The sequence below is a fragment of the Lutzomyia longipalpis genome, chromosome 2, assembly GCF_024334085.1.
Source record: "Lutzomyia longipalpis isolate SR_M1_2022 chromosome 2, ASM2433408v1".
In the NCBI taxonomy this organism is placed as follows: domain Eukaryota; kingdom Metazoa; phylum Arthropoda; class Insecta; order Diptera; family Psychodidae; genus Lutzomyia; species Lutzomyia longipalpis.
In genome coordinates, this window is record NC_074708.1 from 30,804,663 (window position 1) to 30,828,632 (window position 23,970).

Below are 23,970 nucleotides of genomic sequence, written 5' to 3' on the forward strand. Positions count from 1 at the left end.
AAATTGGACACGATGGCCAGCATAATTCTCCAAGGGTTAATAATTCCTTTTTTATAAATTTATTTGTTGACAATTTAAAAGAAAAAAAAACTTTATTTGATTTCTTGTTAAGATGGTTACTATGAAAATCTCAGCTACACCTTGAGCTTCCTATACTTACCACTTTAGTCTCTTCTCGCAAACTGCAACATCGTTGAAGTCGATGAAATAAAAATTCACTGTGAAGTTCAATTGCATCATGAGGTGCGTAATTGGAGAATTTACCGATGTTGAGAGAGAATTTTAATTCAATTTCCCATGATCTTCTCCAATCAAATTATTGGTCTAATAAAATACATTTTATTATCTCTTTCTGCAAATGTACAAGAATCTCACTTAAATTGTTTTTATTTCGCTTCTTTTTTTTTTCTTTTATTCTCTTATACTTGATATTAATTTGCCAGTGATCTCTCTCCCATTTATATACGTTGTATCTCACTTATACATTATATTAAGAAAATCAGTTATCATTTATGAACGGATAATCACTGTAAAACAATCTTCATTTAATTCCATGCGGCAAAAATAGACAAGACATAATAATTATGTGTTGTAATTGAAAAATAAAACAGAGATTATTTTCAACGACATTTTCATAAAAATACATGAAACACGATCTTTTAAAGATTCTCTCTTGCAAAAATGTCGGAGAGTAAAAATGAGTGGATTGTGCATGTGAGAAATGATGATTTGGCCAATCAACTAATCTATATAATGGTTGCAATATTATTTTATATCTTAATTGAAGAATTATGGATGTAAAAAGTTAAAAAGATCAATAAAAAGAAAATGATATATATGAGTTATAAAATATATATAAGGATATCATCTTCATTTTTTCAACACTCAAAAGGAATTACATTTATCAATAATATAACATTCTTTCACATCTCTTTATGGTGCAATGAGAATTGTAAACTTATTGTTGTAATAAATCTTTTCTTTTTTTCATCTTTCTTTTTACCTACATAAGTACCACTTTGCTAATTACAATTTGTCTGCTTAAATCAGTTACTATATACGTTTTATAGTCTCATCGTATCTCACTTTGTCCTAAATCTTCTTACGGTCATTTTTTTTCTTTTTAAATATATAGAGACAGCTCTTTTTTTTTTAAATCTTATTCTATTAAAAAAATAATAATAAACTAACCAAAAAAAACAGTTACACGTCACAAGTACTCACACCTTCTCGTTAAAAAAAAAAACAAAAATCTTACTATTCTTTCCTCTTTGCAATTATTTCTGTAACTTTACCATCGCGCAGCACAGCTAAAGATCACCCGCGCCTCAAATAACTTATCGTGGTCAGCGATCAAACATCAACACACATCAAGAGTTAAAATCTACTTTTGCACAAGAGCATCATTCTCTCTTCGGGGTTTTAACAACAAAACAAAGCAAATCAGGGTCCCAGTCCAGCCCATTTGATAAAATCAGGCAATTCCCTGACAGGTACATCTCGTGATAGTGATTTTACGCGCAAATTTCTATCTGTTGTCAGCAAAACAACTTCTCTCACAATATATCGTGTGCCATCTATAAGAAAATATTTAAAATGCAAACAAAAAATATGAGAAAGGTAGCATTTAACACTCGGAGGACTTTACTGGTAATTGCTACCAATTGGCACCTTAAAATCGTCACAGAATAAAATCTATTGGACTTATCTCGATGAATTTAGCATCTAAGTATGTGTAAGGAATTTTAATTACTTTAAGATAGCAGAAGGAAAATCTCGAGAAAAGTCTTTTCTTTGGAAGATAATTGAGGTCAAAGTCAGAATCCAACACGGAGGATCAAATTGGTAGTTATTACCAGTCAAAATCCCATACCAGGCCGTGTACGCGACTCAATTTTTGTATGGAATTCTTTGGAAAAAAAATGAAGTTGGACTGCGCTTTTTTACTGACAGCATCAATCTCAAATCCGTTTGTACCATTAAATTCTACAACTAATAACCTACAAAATGACAGATTCTCAGCGTGCGATCAGTATTCTAAATGTCAAAAAATTAAAATTTTATTACCAAAGGCGAAAAATTCCCATACAAAGAGTGAGCCATTTTTGCTCTTCAACTTCAAAACAAAGTAGACCGTGTACAGGGCCTGTCCCATACATTTTAGCCATGGTTTTGAGGTTATGTTTCCCCATATTTCCCAAATAAAGTACTCTTGTTCACTTTTCCCCGAGTGAAAATCATTAATATGGACTAATTTTATTGCCGGAAGTGACTAAAAAGTTACTTTAAGAATCAAAGTTTGTGATGATTTAGGCGCAATAATAAATTATGTAAAATTGTAGCTAAAAAAGTCGTTTGAATTGGCAATTTTGCATCGATTCGACGTAATTTATTTTCAGTGACGATTTTCTCAATTAAATATTCAGCAATTAGGTGCAGGAATGCTTGAAGGAGATTGAGAATTAGTGAAAATTTCAATCCTCGTTCAATAATCTGATTAATAATTAATTATTGAACATATTTTATCAGCTGGTAGTTATTACCAATTTGATCCTCCGCGTTGTGCCAAATGTTGGGTCCTCCAAGTGTTAAGGACCTTGCGCGCAAAGTGAAAAGCTTCGCTGTTATAAACAGAACTTCTCCATCAACCAAACTCATTGGTGCTCTCCTCACTCAGGATGTGGAGATTATTTTAGTAAAATCAAAAGCCACAACTTACCTCTGTCCTCTTCAGCATTGTTCTTGCACAAATGCACAGCAGTAGCTAAAATTTTATCATCATTGGACAGTGGTTCACTATTGTCATCCTCCACAGTGAATACGGATGAATTGAGAACTGAACCCTTTGTTGTAACACACCTACAGGTGAGAGAAAGAGATCGGTGCACGAGACACATGGATAACAATCAATGCCAACATTGTCTTTTCGGGATGCAAAATCACAAGATACTCACTTCACGGCTGGATTTTTCGACTTGAGAAACATGAGGGCATTTTTCGATGCTTCCGCCACCATTGCCACATGCTTAGGATCAGACTTGCTGCTAACTGACATTGAGGTGGATGGGAAGATGGTGAGTGTCGGTGCCAGCGGTGTATTAACCGTTAGCAAATTGTTGCCACTTTGAATATTTGAGGTACTCTTAGTAGCTATGCTGCCCTTGAGTCCCCGCGATAATCCCTCGAGCTCATTCAGTACTGCAAAAACGTGAAGAAAGTAAGAACGGTGTGTGCCGGTGTGAATTTCTAAACCAATTATCATCTCAGCCATTCAATTTAATCTCCCCTCTTTCTGTCTCATTCTCTTCTTATTATGCAAGTAATCTGTGCGCGAGGGGACCTTTTTTGCATATCGCATCTCATTTGCATCTCATTCACTTTGCCACCATTTGCACACCCAGCTTAGGCACCTTTTTTCGCGCGCCAAACACTTGCACCATGTCACACACAAGTGGGTCCATGAGAATGTTGTGAACTATCCTTCTACAATGCGCACAAATGAATTTTGCACACTTTAATGTAACGACAAATAGGAAAATAAAGAGCCAATATTTCTCTTTTTCTTTCTCATTTCCTTATTAGTGCTTTTCTCACTAATCCCATGTACCTAATTATTACTTAAATCTCTAAAATGCTTCTATCGTGCTAATTTTACGACAATTCCTCCACATTATTGTATTAAAATTAAAAAAAAAAAACTTTGGATAAAATAAAACATTAGTTGAGTGAAAAAGAAAAATTGTGTAATTAATATTAATTAATGATAGATTATAAATTAATATAAAATAGTTAGAACTTAAAATTGACACCTCAACTACATTGCATTGCTGTGGCGTACTCCAGGAGCGTATTTGGATGTGTAAACATCATGAATATTTATACAGTTCAAGCTTTTCTTTTAAAAAAAGAAAAATAATTTATAAGTGTATTTTCAAACGTTAGAAAACAAAGGTAAAAAATGAAGAATAATTAACACATGACAAAAAAGTAACGTCAAATGTTAAAAAAATATCTTTTAAAGAAGAACATTAAACGTTAGAAAAGAAACATCATACGTCATTAGAGAAGGAATATCAAATTCTGGAAAAGGAAAGATCATCGTTAAAGAGCAGCTAGAGACATAACGTCAAATGATAGAAAATAAACACCAAAATTTTATAAAGAACTGTCAAACGTTAGAAAAAAACTGATAAATGTTAAAAAAAAAAAGAAATGAAAAATACTAGATCTGAAGTATCAAACGTTAAAGAAAATAAGTCAAATGTTAAGTTGAAAGGACAAATCTTATAAAAAAAACATTAGACTCTAGAAACTAAGATAATTTAAGAAACTTTAAACAGAAATATAAAACGTTAAAAAAGAAATGTCAAAGAAACGTTAAAAATAAAGAATCATTGTTAGAGACGAAATGAGAGTAAGTTTTACTAAGTAAACGTACAATAATAAAGCAAATATAAATCGTTAAAAAGAAACGTCAAAAATTAGAAAACAATGTCAACTTCGAAAAAAAAACATCAAACATTATAAATCAAATGTGAAACGTTATAATTGCATAAACATTGTCTATGCTTACTAATTACTACGTAATTTGAATTAAACAGTCATTAAAATTACCAAATAATCTCAATTTTTTTTTAATAAATCCCTACTCCAAAATCGTTTTTTTTTAAATTAATTTTAATTACATTTAAATTGAAAGGAAAATCTATTTTCTACAAACACTTCCTATAGAATAGCTGTCTATCTACGACCCTGTCACCTCGTGATTAGAACACCATCGCACACATTAAAGAAAATCTTTAATCCGCCTTTCGCAGAAATATCATTAGTAATCAAATGGAAACAAAAAAAAAATCACAGCTAACACTATAAAATTGATTCGATTGCAAAAACGTGTCATCGGTTAAATATAATTTTAGGCACTTATTTTATTGACTCAATCCACCTTCCTTCAACTCTGCTTTTTCAACCTCACCAATTATTCTACATCAACAACATGATTTCCAATAGATTTCCCTCCTTATTTCACGAAAGAATTACTCAAGATTCAATCGAGAGAAAAAAATATTCAAATTCTTCTCTTTTTTTTGTCTTTCGCCAATGACCAACTTTAAATGCCCATTGTCCAATTTTGTGGATAAATAAAAGAGATTTTTCACACTTGACCCCTTAACTTTGGCTTCTCCTATCAACACTTTTATCATGTCACATTTATCCATTCAAACTATTGAAACATTGTTGGTATTTTTGATATAAATAATTCCCCATTTTTAACATCTCACTCCCAAGATTCTTTCATTATTATCAAATCTAACTTTGAACTTTTCACTGCATTTTTCCTTCATCATTTCCAACACTCGTGTTCCCCTTTAAATTGAATGATCTTTCACTTTCAATCCACCTTTCAAGGTTTATGCGCCATCATCGCATATTTTTTTATCTCCATATTGTGTGAGTATATGAGAGAAATTATACACAATTATTGTCCACCCATTATCACGGTGAATATTGCATAAATAGCGCTTAATATCTTCATTTTACTAAATTACCACAAAAATACAACGATGTGCAATCCACGCATCACTGTCTTTAGAGTCTGCGGCATTATTTGGTGAGAAATACCAAAGAGAAGGATCAAAAGAGAAAAGAGAAGATTTTGTGAAAAAAAAATGTAAATTATACACAATAGAAAAATTTGTCTTAAATGCTAATCAATATTTTTTTAAAGACTATATTTCACACTTTGAATTTTATTTGCTGAGAATTTCTTTGAGGTTTGCGAAAAATTCATACTTTAGGTTAAAAAAAGAAGTTATTAAAATAGTAAAAGAACTCACGAAAGACTGAAGAAAAACCTATTTTAAAAAAATCGTTTTTCTTTTATATTGAAGATGGAAAATGAGATTTTAATAAGCAAAGGTAATTTGGCAGAGGATTTTATCAAAAGATTTTTCTTAATAATAAGCCTTCTTCTGGAAAAAAGTATCATGTGGGAAATTAAACTTTTTAACGTTCTTCTTAGCTTGATTCAAAGATGATGAAAAGTTTTAATTTTCCTTTTGCTTAAAGACATTTTCAGTTCCTTTATAGTTGACCTTCAAACCCGTTAAACTATAAATATCTTTTTAATTTGTCTTCTAAACAATGAAGATATTTTAGTAGCAAAATATCTCAAAAGAGAAAGATAGAATCAAAACATAAACATTTTGTAATTTGTCGATGTCTATCTCTGTATCTTTTCATTTCGTAATACATTCAAAAGAAAGAAAAGAAAACATCTCGCAAAGCATTTTGCTCATTTTAGCGGATAAAAATATTCTTTGGTAGACATTTATATACCACCCCGAATATATAAACGTCAATATTTACGGAACAATGTGTCATTGTCAACACAACAAGCAGAACTGTAAATCTGCGGCAAGTTTATCATCACCATATTGCATTTTATGGACATTTATACGATGAAATTCCCTCTTTTCTCTCATATATCGAGGGTTGGAAAATATACTATACTAACTCATTTTTGTTGATTTTCAGGAGAGCGATTTGAAGTTTGAGATTTACATTGCTTCTTATGTAAAATTTTTTACAGTTTTCGCTGTAACTTTGTAGGGAACAAATATTCGAATTTGTCCTTTTGAGGGAAGATGAAGGACATCAAAAGCTATCGAAAAATGCGTTAAAAATATACTATACTAACTCGACTTAGTATAGTGTATTTTCCAACCCTCGATATGTATGATCACATCCACCCTCTTTGCGCGCGAGACACTACACAAACACGCAAAGATCTTTCCCATCTCTCCACTGTTTTTATGCAAACACCTAATATTATTTCCCATTCTTAAAGTCCCTGCCGCTACAATTCTCCATATGTCCAGAGATAATACCTCCAAATGGTCATTGACACTATCTCTGCAGATCGTATATCTTCAACATAATCCCCCTACTCTCCCCGGGCGGGAACTTCCTTTTTCTCCATCCACTCTCTCATACTAAATCACGCGAAAACTTGATCAATTAGTCAATTTTTTTTCACCACCAACATCTCAATATATCAACCTTTTATTCCGCACAAGAATATTTGTCAACTCAAAATGCGATAATAAAAAACAACAAAAAGCTTTAGAAGAGACAGAAAGTTCAAGAGCCCAAGAATAAATTTTAGTTATAACTTACCGACAAGTGGCACCATCAGCTGATACAGTGGATGTGCACTGGCTATTGCCTTAAGTTGCTCCAGGAAGTCAATGAAGCAATTTGTGTCCGGAATTAGGAACTTAGGACGTACTTCTATATTTACTGAAACCGTACTCATTTGTAAAATATCCTGGAATTAAAAATAAATTCATTAAAAATTTTTGTAAATGGGTAAAGTAGGTTAAGAAGTACAAATAGTACAACGAAGTGAAAATAGAATTATTTTAAAAGTTCTTGACGGTATTTTGCAATGTTTTTTGTAGGAGTTTAGGGGTGAGGGGTAGTTATAAGTTCTACAAAACGACGCTCCCGAAGATTATGAACCATATTCCTATGTTAAAAGATAGGAATAAGGTTCATAATCTTCGGGCACGTCGAAAAGCAAAATGTGTAAACTGAAAAATTAAAAGAAATGGGAATAAACTGATAATAAAATCAAAAGAAAAATTGGAGAATTAGATTAAAAAATTACTGAAACAAGCAAATGAAATAAATTTTAAAAATCCAAAACTAAAAAAGAAATATATAACTCAATTAAAAAACAATCTATATTATGTGTATAAATTATAAGAAAACCTAAAATAGGCTAAGAAGCATTAGTAATTACAAAAAATTATATATGCTTACAATGCAACTCAATAGACATTAGATAAAAATAAACTTCTTGAAACTCAAAAAAAGTCAATCATAACGCGTCCAGTTATAAGAGTTGGTGTCCCACAACGTGTAGAAGTTTGTTTATGCGTTGTAATACTATTTGTGAGCAATATTAGTAGGCAAAGTTGATTTTTTTGTGAAATTCAGCAATTTGATGCATAAAAATGGTCATATCTCTAGTTCTATAACACCTACAGAAATTTCTTGACTAGTTTTGGAAAGGTCTTGAAATAAGCTATAATTTGACATATATCTCAATGATTTTCAAGGTCACCTCTAGAACACAAAATGGAGGATATTTGTTTCACAAAAAGAGTTTTTCGCATTTTTCGTCCTGAAAGAATGGTTCTAGAGGTTTCTGATGTTCTAGAAAGTTGTAGATAATTACAAAACCTTTAATTTGATACCAAATTGAGCAAAATCGGACAAGCGGTTCAAGAGATATGGCTCTTAGAACTTTTCAAATGCAAGAATTTTTCAAATGGCCATATCTTCTAAACGGCGACATAGATTTTCTTCATTTTCGGACTGGTGACAGATATTGAGTCAGGCCACAACATATCAAAATTTAAAGGAAATCTATAACAGATGTTCGGAGATATTGCCCCTTAAAGTTAGGCAATTTTTGTTTTTGATTTTAGCGCCTCTTGCGAATGTTTTTGGAACTTGGAATGTTCTAGACAGTTGTAGGGCTTCTTGAAACCTTTCATTTGATACCAAGATGGTCAAAATCGGTCAAGCCGTTCTCAAGTTATATTGAAAAAACACTTTTTGCTTTAGACCGCCATATTTGCTAAACCGCTTGACCGATTGTCAAGTATGAATTGTTGATGAAGACGTCTCACTGAGCTCTACAACATACTAGAATTTCAGATCTCTAGCTATAAGGGAAGTGGTTGACGTTGTTTTAAAATGGCGGACGGCGGCCATCTTGGATTTTGAAAATGCGAAAAAATGAAATTTTACACCCACATTTCTATAGAAAACTTCAAACTCGAAGTCTCTATCTGTTACTGTTCTCGAGATATAAGGCAAAGTTTGGACCACCGGCAGGCCGGCCGGATCAAAAATTTTCCACCACCATTTTCGTAATGTGGGATGTCTAAAACGTGCTCATACCAAGTTTGAGCCCGATCTGAGGTGGTCGGTTTTTCCGACGATTGCAATACTTGGTGTTGGCCACGAAGTGGAACACCAACTATTTGTAAGTGTTTATTCTCCTTCCAGGGGCGTCGATATAATGGATGCGGGTTTAAAGAGAGAGTTTCCGAAGTATGATCCAAAGAACACAAAAAGAATTAAGCAAAACATATTTTCTTTAATTTTATTATTTTTCGAATTAATGCCCAGAAGTATGGAACAACTAATGTAGGGCTATACAAGGGATCTTAAAGAAATCTTCTCATTGGGTCCTATTCAGCGACCAAGAAACCCGCTTGAAATCTTAAAATTTCAGTACAAATTTTAAAGATTTCAATGGTCGCTGAATAGGACCTATTATTAAGAAAAATGTTGTATGATTAATTTTTTTTAACCATAATTTTGTTTAGATTTAAAAACCCCAAAGAGATGCAGTACAAAGGTTTATCCCCTACGGCAAGGTCTGTTTTGCTCAGGAATACATGTTCGTAGTTGCGATTTGCATTGCCATGTTCACAATAGAGGTATGCCGAAATGTTGATGTTTTCAATTGGGAAAATTTCTTTTCCTCTACACCGTCTACCCCCAAGAGCACTGGAAGAAATGAATGCACTGATTTTTTTTTTTAATTTATCACGATTGTTGAAGTTACTTGTTGTTATTAGATCACTGTTAAACTGTTTTATTTTTTGTTTTTTAGTGATCTACGCAGCATTGGGAATGGGAATTATGGGAAATTTGTATACCCTTCTGTGGGGTATTTCCCTTATTATTAGTAAAACTCCTTCGATTGAAAGTACTTTGCTTTTCATTTGCAACTTTTTTGCCGATGCGCCTCATAGGTGTTAATGAATTTATATTTATGTATATTCTTAATTAAAATGTTTTAAATATTTCAGAGGACACCGTCCAGAAGTACCTGAACAAAAAAAATCAATCTATTTGTTCAGGTACTTCTGGACGGCCCAAAAATTTGACCAAGGAGCCGCAGGAACAATAAAATAATAAAAGAATGGACACTGGTTGAAACACGGGAAAGACCTTCTTTCTACTTTTTTATTTTCTCAATTTATTTTCATGAGAAATTGAGAAAATAGAAAGAAGGTCTTTCCCGTGTTTCAATCAGGATAATCATCACTCGACCGTACTCTCAATATAAAACTACAACTTCCGGAAGAAGAAAAAAGAAACAAGAAATAAAAAAATGGACACTACCTACCTCTTGCCACCCCCCAAAACAATATTAATTTAAAAGAATACAATGAAATTCACTCCTCCCACTTCCAAAAAATATATATATATACGAGGTAAATTGTCGCTTCGCTCCAATTTTCCTCGCCCCGCTTCGCGGGGGGTTTTGCGCTTCGCGCAAATTTTAGAGAAAAAAAAATTGTGATGATTTATACGTCGATTGGGGCCACTCATCAACCCCAAAAAAATTGCAAAGAGTAGAAATCATTTTCATACAACATTTCCGGCGCCAAATTCAAAAATTCGCAAAAAAGCATGAGAGTTATATGGTGGCTACCTGAAGGGGGGCTTCGGGGGGAAAATGGATACGGCCACTCGAAACCGCCTGATATAAGGAGCCTCTGTGCCAAATTTCATCGCGATCGGTCAAACGGTGTAGATTTGTATAGCCGAACACGACGGAAGATTACCAACAAATAGACCTTTCTTTATTATATAGATGGAGAGCACTCAACAAAACCAAAAGAAAAAAAAATTCAAAGAGAAAAAATCATTTTCATACAACATTTCCGGCGCCAAATTCAAAAATTCGCAAAAAAAGCATGAGAGTTATATGGGGGCTACCTGAAGGGGGGGCTTTGGGGGGAAAATGAATACGGCCACTCGAAACCGCCTGATATAAGGAGCCTCTGTGCCAAATTTCATCGCGATCGGTCAAACGGTGTAGATTTGTATAGCCGAACACGACGGAAGATTACCAACAAACAGACCTTTCTTTATTATATAGATGGAGAGCTCTCATCAATCTAAAAAAAAAAAAAATTCAAAGGGAAGAAATCATTTCCATACAACATTTCCGGCGCCAAATTCAAAAATTCGCAAAAACTGCATGAGAGTTATATGGGGGCTACCTGAAGGGGGGCTTTGGGGGGAAAATGAATACGGCCACTCGAAACCGCCTGATATAAGGAGCCTCTGTGCCAAATTTCATCGCGATCGGTCAAACGGTGTAGATTTGTATAGCCGAACACGACGGAAGATTACCAACAAACAGACCTTTCTTTATTATATAGATGGAGAGCTCTCATCAATCTAAAAAAAAAAAAATTCAAAGGGAAGAAATCATTTCCATACAACATTTCCGGCGCCAAATTCAAAAATTCGCAAAAACTGCATGAGAGTTATATGGGGGCTACCTGAAGGGGGGCTTTGGGGGGAAAATGAATACGGCCACTCGAAACCGCCTGATATAAGGAGCCTCTGTGCCAAATTTCATCGCGATCGGTCAAACGGTGTAGATATGTATAGCCGAACACGACGGAAGATTACCAACAAACAGACCTTTCTTTATTATATAGATGGAGAGCTCTCATCAATCTAAAAAAAAAAAAATTCAAAGGGAAGAAATCATTTCCATACAACATTTCCGGCGCCAAATTCAAAAATTCGCAAAAACTGCATGAGAGTTATATGGGGGCTACCTGAAGGGGGGCTTTGGGGGGAAAATGAATACGGCCACTCGAAACCGCCTGATATAAGGAGCCTCTGTGCCAAATTTCATCGCGATCGGTCAAACGGTGTAGATTTGTATAGCCGAACACGACGGAAGATTACCAACAAACAGACCTTTCTTTATTATATAGATGGAGAGCTCTCATCAATCTAGAAAAAAAAAAAATTCAAAGGGAAGAAATCATTTCCATACAACATTTCCGGCGCGAAATTCAAAAATTCGCAAAAAAAGCATGAGAGTTATATGGGGGCTACCTGAAGGGGGGCTTTGGGGGGAAAATGAATACGGCCACTCGAAACCGCCTGATATAAGGAGCCTCTGTGCCAAATTTCATCGCGATCGGTCAAACGGTGTAGATTTGTATAGCCGAACACGACGGAAGATTACCAACAAACAGACCTTTCTTTATTATATAGATATATATATTTAAAAAAATAGAGTGAGTAAAGAAAAATTGTCTACACTTTTTTAGACAATTTTAAACCAATCAGTCTGATTAGAAAAATTTCTTTGTTGACCTTAAATGCAAAACAATACCATAAAAAAGTTTTTATTTTCATAAAACCTGAATGGATTCAGCTAAGGAAAGAATTTTAGAACTTCTTGTGAGAAATTTCGAGAATTTTTATTTAAAATTGACTTTTTTTAACAATTTTAAGATCAGACTTTGCGAAAATTTAAAAAAAGAATCTATGTATATCCGGGTAAACAATATTTACTTTAGAATATTTGAGGTTTTTGTGTCTTTTGGCCAATTTTTATACATATATTTTATCGATCATTATAGTTTGTGTTTGTATCATTAACAGTCACAAATATTATTAATTCAACTCAAATTCTAACCACCAATTCGTTCGATTAACCTAGAAATCTTATTTCATTGGATAGTAAAATATTTTTAATGTTAATTTTTGCTGAATTAAATTCTTTTGCAAAAAAAAGTAGAAATAAAAATGTTGGTTTTTAAATATTACGTGATTATCGTGATTTAGTGACGCGATCATTAATACAGAAAGGCGATGACTTTGTCGTTTTGAATTTCCATAATTCTTCCACCTATTAAATCATCCCAAAAAGATTGTAAACACAAATAAAGTTTACAACATCGAATTAGTGTGAATTGTTAATGGCTTTTGGACCGCAGAAAGTTTTTTTTTCTGTGAAGAATTTTGCGGTATTGCACGTAAAATATTTTGTTAATTAAATCAAATTTCATCTGTAAACGCCGGCAATCAATAAATTCTTTCTTAGAAATGTCGTATAGAGGCACAAATTTTCGCTATCGTTGTCAATGGATATCCGTGTCTTGCAAAATTGTTCAATGACCTCTATTAATTTTCTGACAAGAATTTTTTCAAGCATTTCAACGGGATTTTTTCTCTTTCAAATATTCTTTTTTTTTTATTCATCTTCTGAGGATTCTTTCGTAAGAGCTTTTTTTTGCAAATTACACTGAATGAGAGAAGAGATATAACGAAGTGGACATTTTAATTAATTTGCATCCTCCCATTGTTTTCTCCTCTCCTACACAACACATCTTCTGCAATAATTTTCACACTGTATTATGTACAAACACATCGTAATGTACATCTAGCATCCATTAGGAGTTAACTTCTTTTTTTTTTCATCGTGTGTGCCACAGGACACAAAATAAGATAGAGTAAGAATTTATCACGGCATTATCTTGACATCACATCGTACAAATTATTTCCGTGTGACGATGACCTGGAAATAAATTCCTTGCAGTTTATGCACGCTGTGCAAATTGGCGCCTTCCAGAAAACTGACACCGACATAATTTAAGAGTGTTTGTTCCCACATCAAATTCATGCTTCGACTAACAATTTCTCCCATATAATACTTCTTTTTCCCGCGCGTTCACTTCTTACTCTCGTGCGCACACATTTTATTCTAATGCACTCCCCGTAGTGTCGTCTTTTTGGCCTTCCTCGCGCTATCAGTTTCTTATTCTAACACATTATTCTTCCTCCTTTCCCCCCCATTCCTTTATTAAACTTCCACCGTTGACGATTATGCTACTACATTGCCCTTTTTTTCCACCCTGAACTTTCAGGGAAAAAAAGAAGAAAAACTCTTCTCCCCTTTTGGCATCCAACACACAGCGTGCTGACATAAAAAGATCTTCTCAATATGTTTCTTTTTTTACTCTCTCACACAGCACCCATTACACACCTCACGGTGCTGACAAAGTTGCACATCTACACGCTTTATTACAACATAATTCTCTCTTTTGATATGTAAAATAAAAGAAAAGAAAAGAGATAATCGTGGCAGTAAGCAAACTGCACTCTGCCATTCCTGACGATTTATTTAAGTTTTAAATTCACACCTCAATTCACGACGCGAATGCGTTTTTAATATTCCATATACAAACATTAAGACAGAAGTGTGTTAAATTTTGAACTGGATGATGTGCACAAGGAATACATAATTCCTATACCTTATACTATTTACACCATGCTCAGTGAATCCCATAAAATACTTTTGAGAATAAAATAAGTAACAAGAAAAAAGCAACTTTAATGCAAAAATGTGATATTCACATAAATTTTTTGCTTTTTATTACTTTTCTCGTTGCCTTTTTATGGCAAAAATAGAACACGCTATTCTAAAATGAATGAAGAGCGTCCGTCTAAAAAAAATTATACTAGGGCTGTTATTAGATTCTAGGCGCATTCTATTAAAACTAAAGTTCTCGTATTTACATTAATGTTTTCACATAAAGAGAGAATTTGATTAATCTGAGCATTGTAAAGTGTTGAAATCTTTCTTTTCAAGTGGAAAAAAAAGATGCACGAAATTTTGAAAATCTAGAATAACCAGTAGATTTTTCTTTTTAAATGATATTAGAAATTTTCTTTGAGGAAAAAAAACTAATTTTCAGCAATAAATTCAATTAGGGATGATGTACGTACAGTATAAGAGTTTATTCACTTTTAAAATATTTCCGCAAGTACCAGTTTGCATGGCAGCCATATGAAGTAATTTTCCTCACTTTGAATAAGCGTGACGTTTCAAAGATGTACGTCCCCTTCTTCAGGTACAAATTATTTGGAGGATCTAATAATTTGTACCTGAATAAGGGGACATACCTACATATATTTCCGAAACGTCGTGCTCATTAAAATTGAGAAATTTCTTAAGGGTCAATTCCTGTGTACTGGAATAGTAATAGGCTTATTATAGCGAATGAATCTCTATGAAGTCGACTACATAAAATTGTGCAAAAGGATATATCTAAGGAGTCTTCTCTACGACCTTCAATTCCATCAGACGTGCGACTTCTTTTAGCATTAACATCTGACTACTGGCGACAATTACGACAATTTGGCATTGAAATATGTAATTGGAAATTCAACAGTGCCTTATTGCATAACCCAAACAGTGTGTGAGACCATTTACTGACACTTATCCATTTTTATATGTGGCATGGCCTTACAATTTACTAAATATCGCTCAGTGCTTTTTTTAGATTACTTTCGGGCGATGTAATGTGATAGAATCATAACATTTGTTTTACCCCTTGAATTCCTAGGGTAGATGTCTGGTTGGAAATAATGTTAGACTGTCCGGATTAAGACAGGGTAGTAAAATTTGTGTACTACTTTGTAGAAAACTGATTAGAGAATCCGAAAATAACAAGCTCTATATGAAACGTGTATAATATTCGACACAAAACAAATAATATAGTTGAGTCTTGCAATAGGCAGTTAACACACTGACGACGGGTAAAATACTTCCCAAAGGTTTTTTACGCGACATGTAACAATTAGTCACTGGCGTCCAGAAATGTTACCCGGTGGGACCATAGTGTGCTTATGTTCTTCGCACGTTATCAGAAAATATTTATTTGAGAGAATACTCACTTAAGTGAAACACAAATATTCTTTTAATATAAAATAATCGAAAACAAAACAATAAAAAAAAGAATAATATTCAAATTAAAATAGAATTTAAATTTCAAAAATCTTTCTTTAAGATTTCACTAACTGTTGTATGTTGAACATCAAATTCAAGCTCACAGAACAGTCAGAGGAATAGTTTAAATGGTATGATATTGGTGAAGAGAATTTTTTGGACATATTTGGCATTTTTTTTCTCATTCCAACATAACCGCGCTTTTATATTTACGTGGGAAAAAGTCAGATTTATGGGATAATTTCAGTGAAAATCTCTCAGACGAGTTTCCTTTATTCTATTAAACATTATGTAGCATTTTTTTTAGCACAAAAATTAAATTGAGGTTATGTAAGAGGAAAATTTTCTTTTCGCAAAATATATAACCTAACTCACCTGAAGTTTTACACGATGAAATTTTCCGCTATAAAACACTTAAAATTAAATTTCCATATGAATTTTCAGCTAGAACATTTTTTTATAGCCTAAAGGGAAACTTCTGGAAACTTTTCTTTGCTAATTTATTTCATAATTCTCACTTTTTTCGGACACCAGAATAAAAATTAGGTTATGTTGAAACGAGAAAATATACCAGATATGTCAAAAAAAAATGCTTCGCCATCCGTTCTGAACAAGGTTCTGAACCATTTTCAGAATTTTCTAGCATTTACATTATTTTATATTAAAAATAAATGGTAATGATAACGTGAACGAGCAGGTTGATTTTTTTGTTCTAAAAATTCTGAAAACTTCATAATAACTTCATAATTAGCTAAAATCTTCTCTGTGACAGAGCAATTAAAAAAAAATTACAATATTCTAAATATCCTTCTACTTATTTCTTGTTTTTTTTTTTTAATTTTTGAAAATTTTATTTCTCCTGACATGATATTTTTCATATTTTTTTTTCTTTATAGGATAATAATATCTAAGAATGTTCTATTCGTTCTATTGTCAATATCAAGATTAATAGAATAGAATATTCTAGATATTCCATTTTCTTGTCACCATCAATCTCAAATCATTTCAAATTGATTCCAACACATTTCAGAAATTTAATAAATAAAAATTTATTAATCATATATGAACACCTCACGAGTCAGCAATCAAAATTGGCTGAAAAAATGTTGGAGAAGTTTTCCCGGGTAAATGTCAAACGCAAAAAGAGTGGCAAATTGTTACAGCGTACAGAATTGAGAACTGTCAGTGGACGCCGATGTGCGTCAAGCCGTCCTGGATGTGTTAAACGCAATCATATCGCGCAAAAACCCAAATATTTTCTTTATTGTTTATGCCGTATTTATTAATATACCTGTATATACTTAAAGGTACAAAACCTACGCTGAGAGAGGTATTAACCAAGGGTACCTTACTAATAAAAAAATTAAAGGGTCCAAAAACATCCAAAAAGGATCAAATAGGATAACTAATACGGTTCGCTGATAAATACGTAAAACACGCCCTAAACGAATTCTCCCTATTCCTAATGCGAAAGACGTTAATCAGAGTAGTACTCCATATCTTTCTGATGAGAGCGTTGAAATCGATATCAACCGGATCAGTTGAAACTAATCCTGGCAATTTTAATCAGAAGTTTCGAATCTTCTAAAGGTTAATCGTATTTTTGTTTGAATTTTTTTTTTTTTTATTATTATTTATTTATTTTACTTTCTTGTCCCTGTACATGTAGGGGTACATGAATTTCATGATTTTGAACGTTTTTAATAAACTAAAACTTTTCAACGTGGGCGTAGTTTATGAATTTTTGGACACATCATTAAGAGATTTCCTAGTTGATCTAAGTGGAAGATGGAAAGTATTTTTTGGTGTTCTTGAATGGCTTTCGACCCTTTACAAATTCTTCTTCGTCTAGTACCCAATGAACATATAAAAATGAATAAACTCCTTTGATTCTCCAAGAATAATTCAAAAATCTTTAATAAATTTCAAAAATTGTCTGTCCAACAACAATTCTTGCAACATATAGTAGTTTTATTGCTCTAGAATTGATTGAAAAGATATTTCCACATATAGAGAAGGTTAAGAAAAAAATTGAGGAGGAGAAGAAGATAAAATCAAGAAGAGAATCTAAAAACAAAAACGGCAATTTGAAATTTTCGATGGAATTACTATACATCTTCCTCAAGCATCCACAATATATAAATGGCAAAACAACCGCGAGAGCACAGCGGGTGTTACCAATGAAAATTCGACGGTGTTGTGTATATTAAATGAATTAAAAAATTGAAAGAAATTCTTTTCTTAGCCCCCAAACGATGGAGAAGAAAAAATAATTGCCATAAGAAATAATAATTATACGTTTCACGCAGAGCTTTTCCATCGCTATGCCATCAAATTCTTTTGCATGCGGTATCTTATTAATTGAATATTATATATGTGTGTGTATCTCATTTACCTGCAATCTCTGATTCTGGCGCTCCTGCATCTTGTGACTCCGCTCCAATTCATCCTTCCGTCGAAGTAGTTTTCTAATCTCAGCCGTACTGTCCGTACAATTCGACAGACTGTCCAATTTACTCAATACCGACAATTCTTCCTTATCACCCTTCATCACATCGCACTCAGATGTCTTTTCTACGCTACACAAATCAACATTCTCAACTTGATTGTCTACCGTCTGTGTCTCATTCTCATCATCACTAAAACTTTCCACTAACATCTCCGAATCACTCGACTGGAAAGAAAGAAAAAAAAAAAGCAGAATAAGCAGTGAAAAAATGTCAAAAGAATTTAATTTCGCTATCTCCATATAAAAGAAGAAGAAAATATAAAAAGAGAATTAATCCTTCCTTTTTTAATCATTTCATTCCCCATAAAAAAAATTATTCTCAAAACATCTCGCATTGTAGCAACTTAATTACGAGAAAAATAATAATTTTATACATATACACACATCATGGGGGATTATTTATATCTGTGCTTTTGTAGTAAAATATTGATTTATGCTTTGGGAATCATAATTAAAAGATTAAATTGCCATTTAAAGCATAAAGTCTTACATAGCAATACATTATGCATGCCGAGACAATTGTGGTCCGCCCTATACGTGTGAAACTACATTAGAGTTGTAATGATTATAGAATAAAAACATTCTGGGAAATTCTCTGATAATTGTTTGCATTTTAAGTTTCAAAATCTGAATTTTTAATGCATTTTCATTGAGTTCTATGGAATTGAAATTCAAATTTATTTCAATTTGTGACTCAAATGCCTAATTGAAACTCAAAAAACATTTAATTTGCACGAAATACTTTTTTTTTACTTCGGTTGGACGTTGCGTTTGCCTGATATGGACGATAAAAATATCTGAAACAGACGCAACTTATATCAAAAGGGATAGATAGATTTATGTAAAAAGGAAACAAAAAATAAGCTGAAATGTTACGTCACATTAGAATTTTTTGGTCTCAATTAGACATTTGAGTCTCATTTTGACATTTTTTGAGTCAAAATTAGTTTTACTTATTTTCATTGAAAAAAATTCAATAGAATATCAAAACACGGAAAGTTATTGAATTAAAGTTCTTTTTAAGCATGTAAATCTCAATCTACAAACTTTCAACTCATACCAAGAGATTCAAAGACAAAAAAAAAACGCATTTAGACTTACCTCGTCAGTTCTATTTTGCACCACACTTATGTACTCCGCCGTACCATCTTCGTAAGTGACTTTTTTCAGGACGGGCGGTTCACAAGAACACAAATAATCTGTGCCAACAAATAAAATCTTCTGCAAACGCAAAGCATCCTGAAAGAACAGACAGAAAATGGTTAAAAAGTAAATACAAATTGCGAGTCTTTTGCAAATTTATCCACCGCTCCGAGTTTTTTTTTTTAATTGAGAGATCTCTCACCTGAGCTGATTCAATATCGTCGTCCCTGTGACAAAAAATCTCCTCGGGAGCCTTGTACATGAGTGGTGTGAAACCAGCTAAAGCTATATCTTCCTGCAGTCGCACAATCTCGTAATCTACACACAAAAATTGAGGAGATTAATTTGAAATGTGTCCACCATTTGTGATGTTAAGTGATTTCTTGTTTTTTCTTTTTCGGTTTTCAGCACTCACCGTTCTTCCTTTCGGTGGAGAGAATATCACGATTAATGTCTACATTTTCGAGAATCACCACAAGAGATGCCAATTTGGACCATGGATCGTGATTTGCGCTAGAACTAAAGGTATTTTGGCTTAGACAAAAAATAATAAACAGGGCATGACCTCAAAAAATCATTTTTTTTTTTTCTTTTTGAAAATTGAAAGTGAAATTTTGTGAACATCAACAGTGAAATCGGATAATTACCCAAGTTTGTAGTCAGAACATGTGGGTGGAGGATTCCATACAACATGATGACACAGCAACCAGTCGCACCAAACCTACAAGTAACATTCCAAAATAGTGAGACAGTCTGTCTATGAAATACGTAAATATTTTTCTTTTCTTTAATTTCTATTTTTTTTTGTTTTGTAGATTTGTTTCTATTTTTTGAAAAATTAAATTAGATTTTAGGAAAATATTTTTTCAGAAAAAAAATTTATCAATATTTTTATTGACCAAAAATCAAGAAAACTTCAAAAAACTAGTTAAATTTTCAGAAAAGTTATGAGAAAATTACGCTTTAAAATCAAGAAAAGGATGCCCAAAAAATTTCAAAAACACGAAAAATTTAAAAAGAGAGACTTTCAAATCAATTTTCAATGAAAAAATTTAAAAAAAAATTTTTTTTAATCTTGGGCCTTATTCAGCGACCAAGAAACCCTTGAAATTCGCTTGAAATCTTGAAAGGAATTGATGGCGGAATGTATGAAGGATGATCCTCTATCGCAGAACAATTTTAACCCATTCCATCTTGTAGAGGATCAAAAAACATTGAAGAATCGCGAGAGAAACTCCCCAAAATCCACTGGGATCACATCGAAAAGTGCAAATAAAAATTGCCAAAAAATTCAAATATTGCGACGCCATTCGACGTTTTTTTCCCTATAGAAAATGTTTCAAAAGTTTTCTGTAGACTTGTCGCTCATTTTCTGTAGAGTTTTTTTCTAGTCAAAATAAATGTTTATTTTTTCGTTTCTGGAGTGATTTCTACATCTGAATCTGTGAAATCTTCTGCTCCTTGGAAGTCTGTGCATCTAATGATACTCTCAAAGCACTGAGAAAACAAACTAATTGCGAGTTTATTGCTGTGAATAATTTCATGAGACTTCCGGATGTCTTGACATTGCAGCCTCCTCGAGAGTGGATGCAACAAGGAGGAGGACATGGAATTTCTGTTCACTACCCATTGATTCAATTTCAATGTGCCGGAGCAAATCTTTCGCTTCCGGAAGTCCCAATTTCTACAGCAAAACCTCGTGGGCATTCTGCAGAAAAGAACTCTGAGAGGCAAAATGAGAGTTGAGAATCACTTTTGTCAGCTCCAGGAAGTCATTGCTCTTGGGAAAGATGTATGGGAAGACGGTGATGAAGATTTTGTGGACTTCCTCAGTGTTACAATCCGCGGAAGGAGACTTTCCGGAGGAATCCCAGAATAGCTTTGAGGGCAGTTAGTTCTGCGACTCTCAGAAATGTCTTCCGTGCTGGTCATGATTTGCTTGATGACTCCGTCGAATGTTTCCGGATACTGACTACTAAACTGATTTCTACATCTGAATCAGGTATATTGCGCTGGATGGGATTCAACTCGGTAAGATTTGCTTAAATTCTCACTGCCAAAAAGGCCCAAAAAAATGTAAAAATATTTGTTTTGATTTGCAAGGGGCTGGTTCTATCAACCTCCCTCAGCTTCATTTCGCTGTGCATCACCTGATTTAGATGTAGAAATCACTCCAGAAACGAAAAAATAAACATTTATTTTGACTAGAAAAAAACTCTACAGAAAATGAGCGACAAGTCTACAGAAAACTTTTGAAACATTTTTTATAGGGAAAAAAACGTCGAATGGCGTCGCAATATTTGAATTTTTTTGCAATTTTTATTTGCACTTTTCGATGTGATCCCAGTGGATTTTGGGGAGTTTCTCCCGCGATTCTTCAATGTTTTTTGATCCTCTACAAGATGGAATGGGTTTAAATTGTTCTGCGATAGAGGATCATCCTTCATACATTCCGCCATCAATTCCTTTCAGTACAAAATTCAAAGATTTCAAGGGTTTCTTGGTCGCTGAATTAGACCCCTTGTTATAGAAAATGCAAGATTTTTTTGCATTTTTAACCAAAATGTTCTTGTAGAGTTTCTAAAACTATTGTACCATTTTTATTACTTGCTGCGAAATCGCAATTTTCACATAACTTTTCGAAAAAAAAAATAACAAGATTTTCTCGACTTCTCAATATTCTTTTCTATCACTTTCAAATGCAAAACTGTTTAAAAGAATAATATTAATTTATTATTTTTTTAGAATATATTAATTATAGAATTCTCCAAATCTATAGAAAAATTTTTTAAAAAGATTCTTTTCTCTTTTTTCAAATACATTTTAAAATTTTCTAAAACACGATGTGAGGGATACGGTGAGAGAAGGGTGTGCTTGCGCAAGCAAGCGAAAGCTTGGGTGTAAAAGATGGGAAAAAGTAGTGGAGGAGTATATTGAATTATTCTAAAATATTAAAACATAGTTCTGAAATCAAAATTAAAAGTGAATTTTGTGAAATTTTAAAGTTATTTTATACTTAAGATGAGTGAAAATTTTTGAAAATTGGCGATGAAGCCAGCAAAATTGCAGAAGGCCTAACGGCAGTATTGGTTTTGAACTTTGGATTAATCAGCACGGGACGTTAATTCTCTCTCTCTCTTCAAATGTGAGAGGTTTGGGGAGAGTGTTGTAGAGTGAGCTTTACCCGAATTAACCGGATCTGGGATCTCATTTTGTGAGAAATTAAAACCAGAGGAGAAGTGAACTAAAGAAGACAAATAGAATAACATGGAAGCTGGCTCTCGATGGATCATGACTAGTACTGCGAAGTCAATAGAGATCCTGGACGATTAAGTATTAAGTATAAATTGGAAAGCTGGATTGACAAGATTTAGCCTAAGCTAGTAAAACGAGGGTAATTCTTGAAGATATTGCGGAGCGAAAGAATTGTATTATTTTGTCAATTGAGATTGAAAACATCACGCTGCGCTGAGATGCTGACCGCGGAGCATTTTAGTATTTTGGAGATCATTTTGATGCGGAGAGCTGAACTTGAGGATTGGAGAATTGAGGGCCCGCTTTTCAACGAGAATCTGGTTTGACTTTCTGAACAAAGATGGATCGACAAGGAAGCTGATGCAGAATAGATTTCATTGGTTATATATTGCGATGGGAATAGTGAGCAATTCGGAAAGGAGAAAACCACTGAGGAAAGCAGCAGCGATGTCAAATCAATTTAGTTAGTAAAATTTTGCTTGAGAAAGATTTCTAGGTTTTGAAAGCTCAGCAGTATTAAATATGATTTATTTGAGTTTAGTTTTGTTTCTTTAATTTTGAAATGTATTTTATGTAATATTTCAGTTTTCAGTTTTGATTTACTAAAATCTTGAACCATAAGTAAAATCTTTAAACGATTTGAAGTGTTTGTGACTAATTTTTAATTGGTCTGTTACTTCATCAATTGCAAGGATAGTAAGGAAAACCTTAAGAATATTTCCTTTTGAAAAGATAAGAAATAGTGCGAGGGATTAGTTTAGATACATTGATTAGAGATAAAAGTGAAGAGATTGACCCATTTACAGATATAAATATGTAATAGAAATTGTATATTAGCCCGATTGGGCATATTACAATAAATCCTTTATTCATTCATTCATTTTCTAAAACAACCATCTCTTTGAATTAAAAAAAAAATATATTGAAGCTTATTTTCAAAATATCACTCTTATGAGGCAAACTGTACTTGCATTGAGAGACAACATAAGAGCTAATTACAAAATATGTATTATTTTCCTCGAAAAGACAAAAAGTCCCCAAAATTCCGCGAGATTGATAAATTTCCTCCAATAAAGGTTAATACGGTGTAAAAATAAAATTACTCTCTGGGTGTGATTTTCATATCTCGGCTTCATCTTAAAAAATAAAAATACGCATACCAATGAAAGAAAAAAAAAGAACACCATGTGCTTCTGATGAAGAGACGAACATACGTAAAAAAAAATAATAAAAAAACACAACCTTCAGATTACTTAATAAATTCAACGCGAATATTATGAAAGAAGAGAGACAAATAAAAGAAATTTTAATATCCACCCGACAGTTCATGTCGGAGGGAAAAAAAGATTCATATATAGTAACTTCCTCTATCGTGCTTTGGCTTGTATATAATATTCTTTTTTTTTTTTTTTTGAGGGAAATT

General features: G+C 33.0%; 1 protein-coding gene across 2 annotated transcripts in view; it reads right to left on the reverse strand.

Moving 5' to 3' along the window:
• Positions 1 to 319: 319 nt before the first annotated feature.
• The window catches only part of LOC129790110 (telomerase-binding protein EST1A), a 51,115-nt gene continuing 27,464 nt past the window's right edge, over positions 320 to 23,970 (reverse strand). For both annotated transcript variants that reach the window (XM_055827355.1, XM_055827356.1), the window contains exons 12-20: positions 19,940 to 20,013; positions 19,708 to 19,811; positions 19,495 to 19,610; positions 19,251 to 19,388; positions 18,036 to 18,314; positions 7,180 to 7,330; positions 2,955 to 3,198; positions 2,720 to 2,859; positions 320 to 1,577 (exon numbers count right to left, since the gene is read on the reverse strand). In XM_055827355.1, the coding sequence (XP_055683330.1) occupies positions 1,444 to 1,577; positions 2,720 to 2,859; positions 2,955 to 3,198; positions 7,180 to 7,330; positions 18,036 to 18,314; positions 19,251 to 19,388; positions 19,495 to 19,610; positions 19,708 to 19,811; positions 19,940 to 20,013 (1,380 nt within the window). In that variant the 3' untranslated portion in view covers positions 320 to 1,443. The remainder of the gene's footprint in view (positions 1,578 to 2,719; positions 2,860 to 2,954; positions 3,199 to 7,179; positions 7,331 to 18,035; positions 18,315 to 19,250; positions 19,389 to 19,494; positions 19,611 to 19,707; positions 19,812 to 19,939; positions 20,014 to 23,970) is intronic.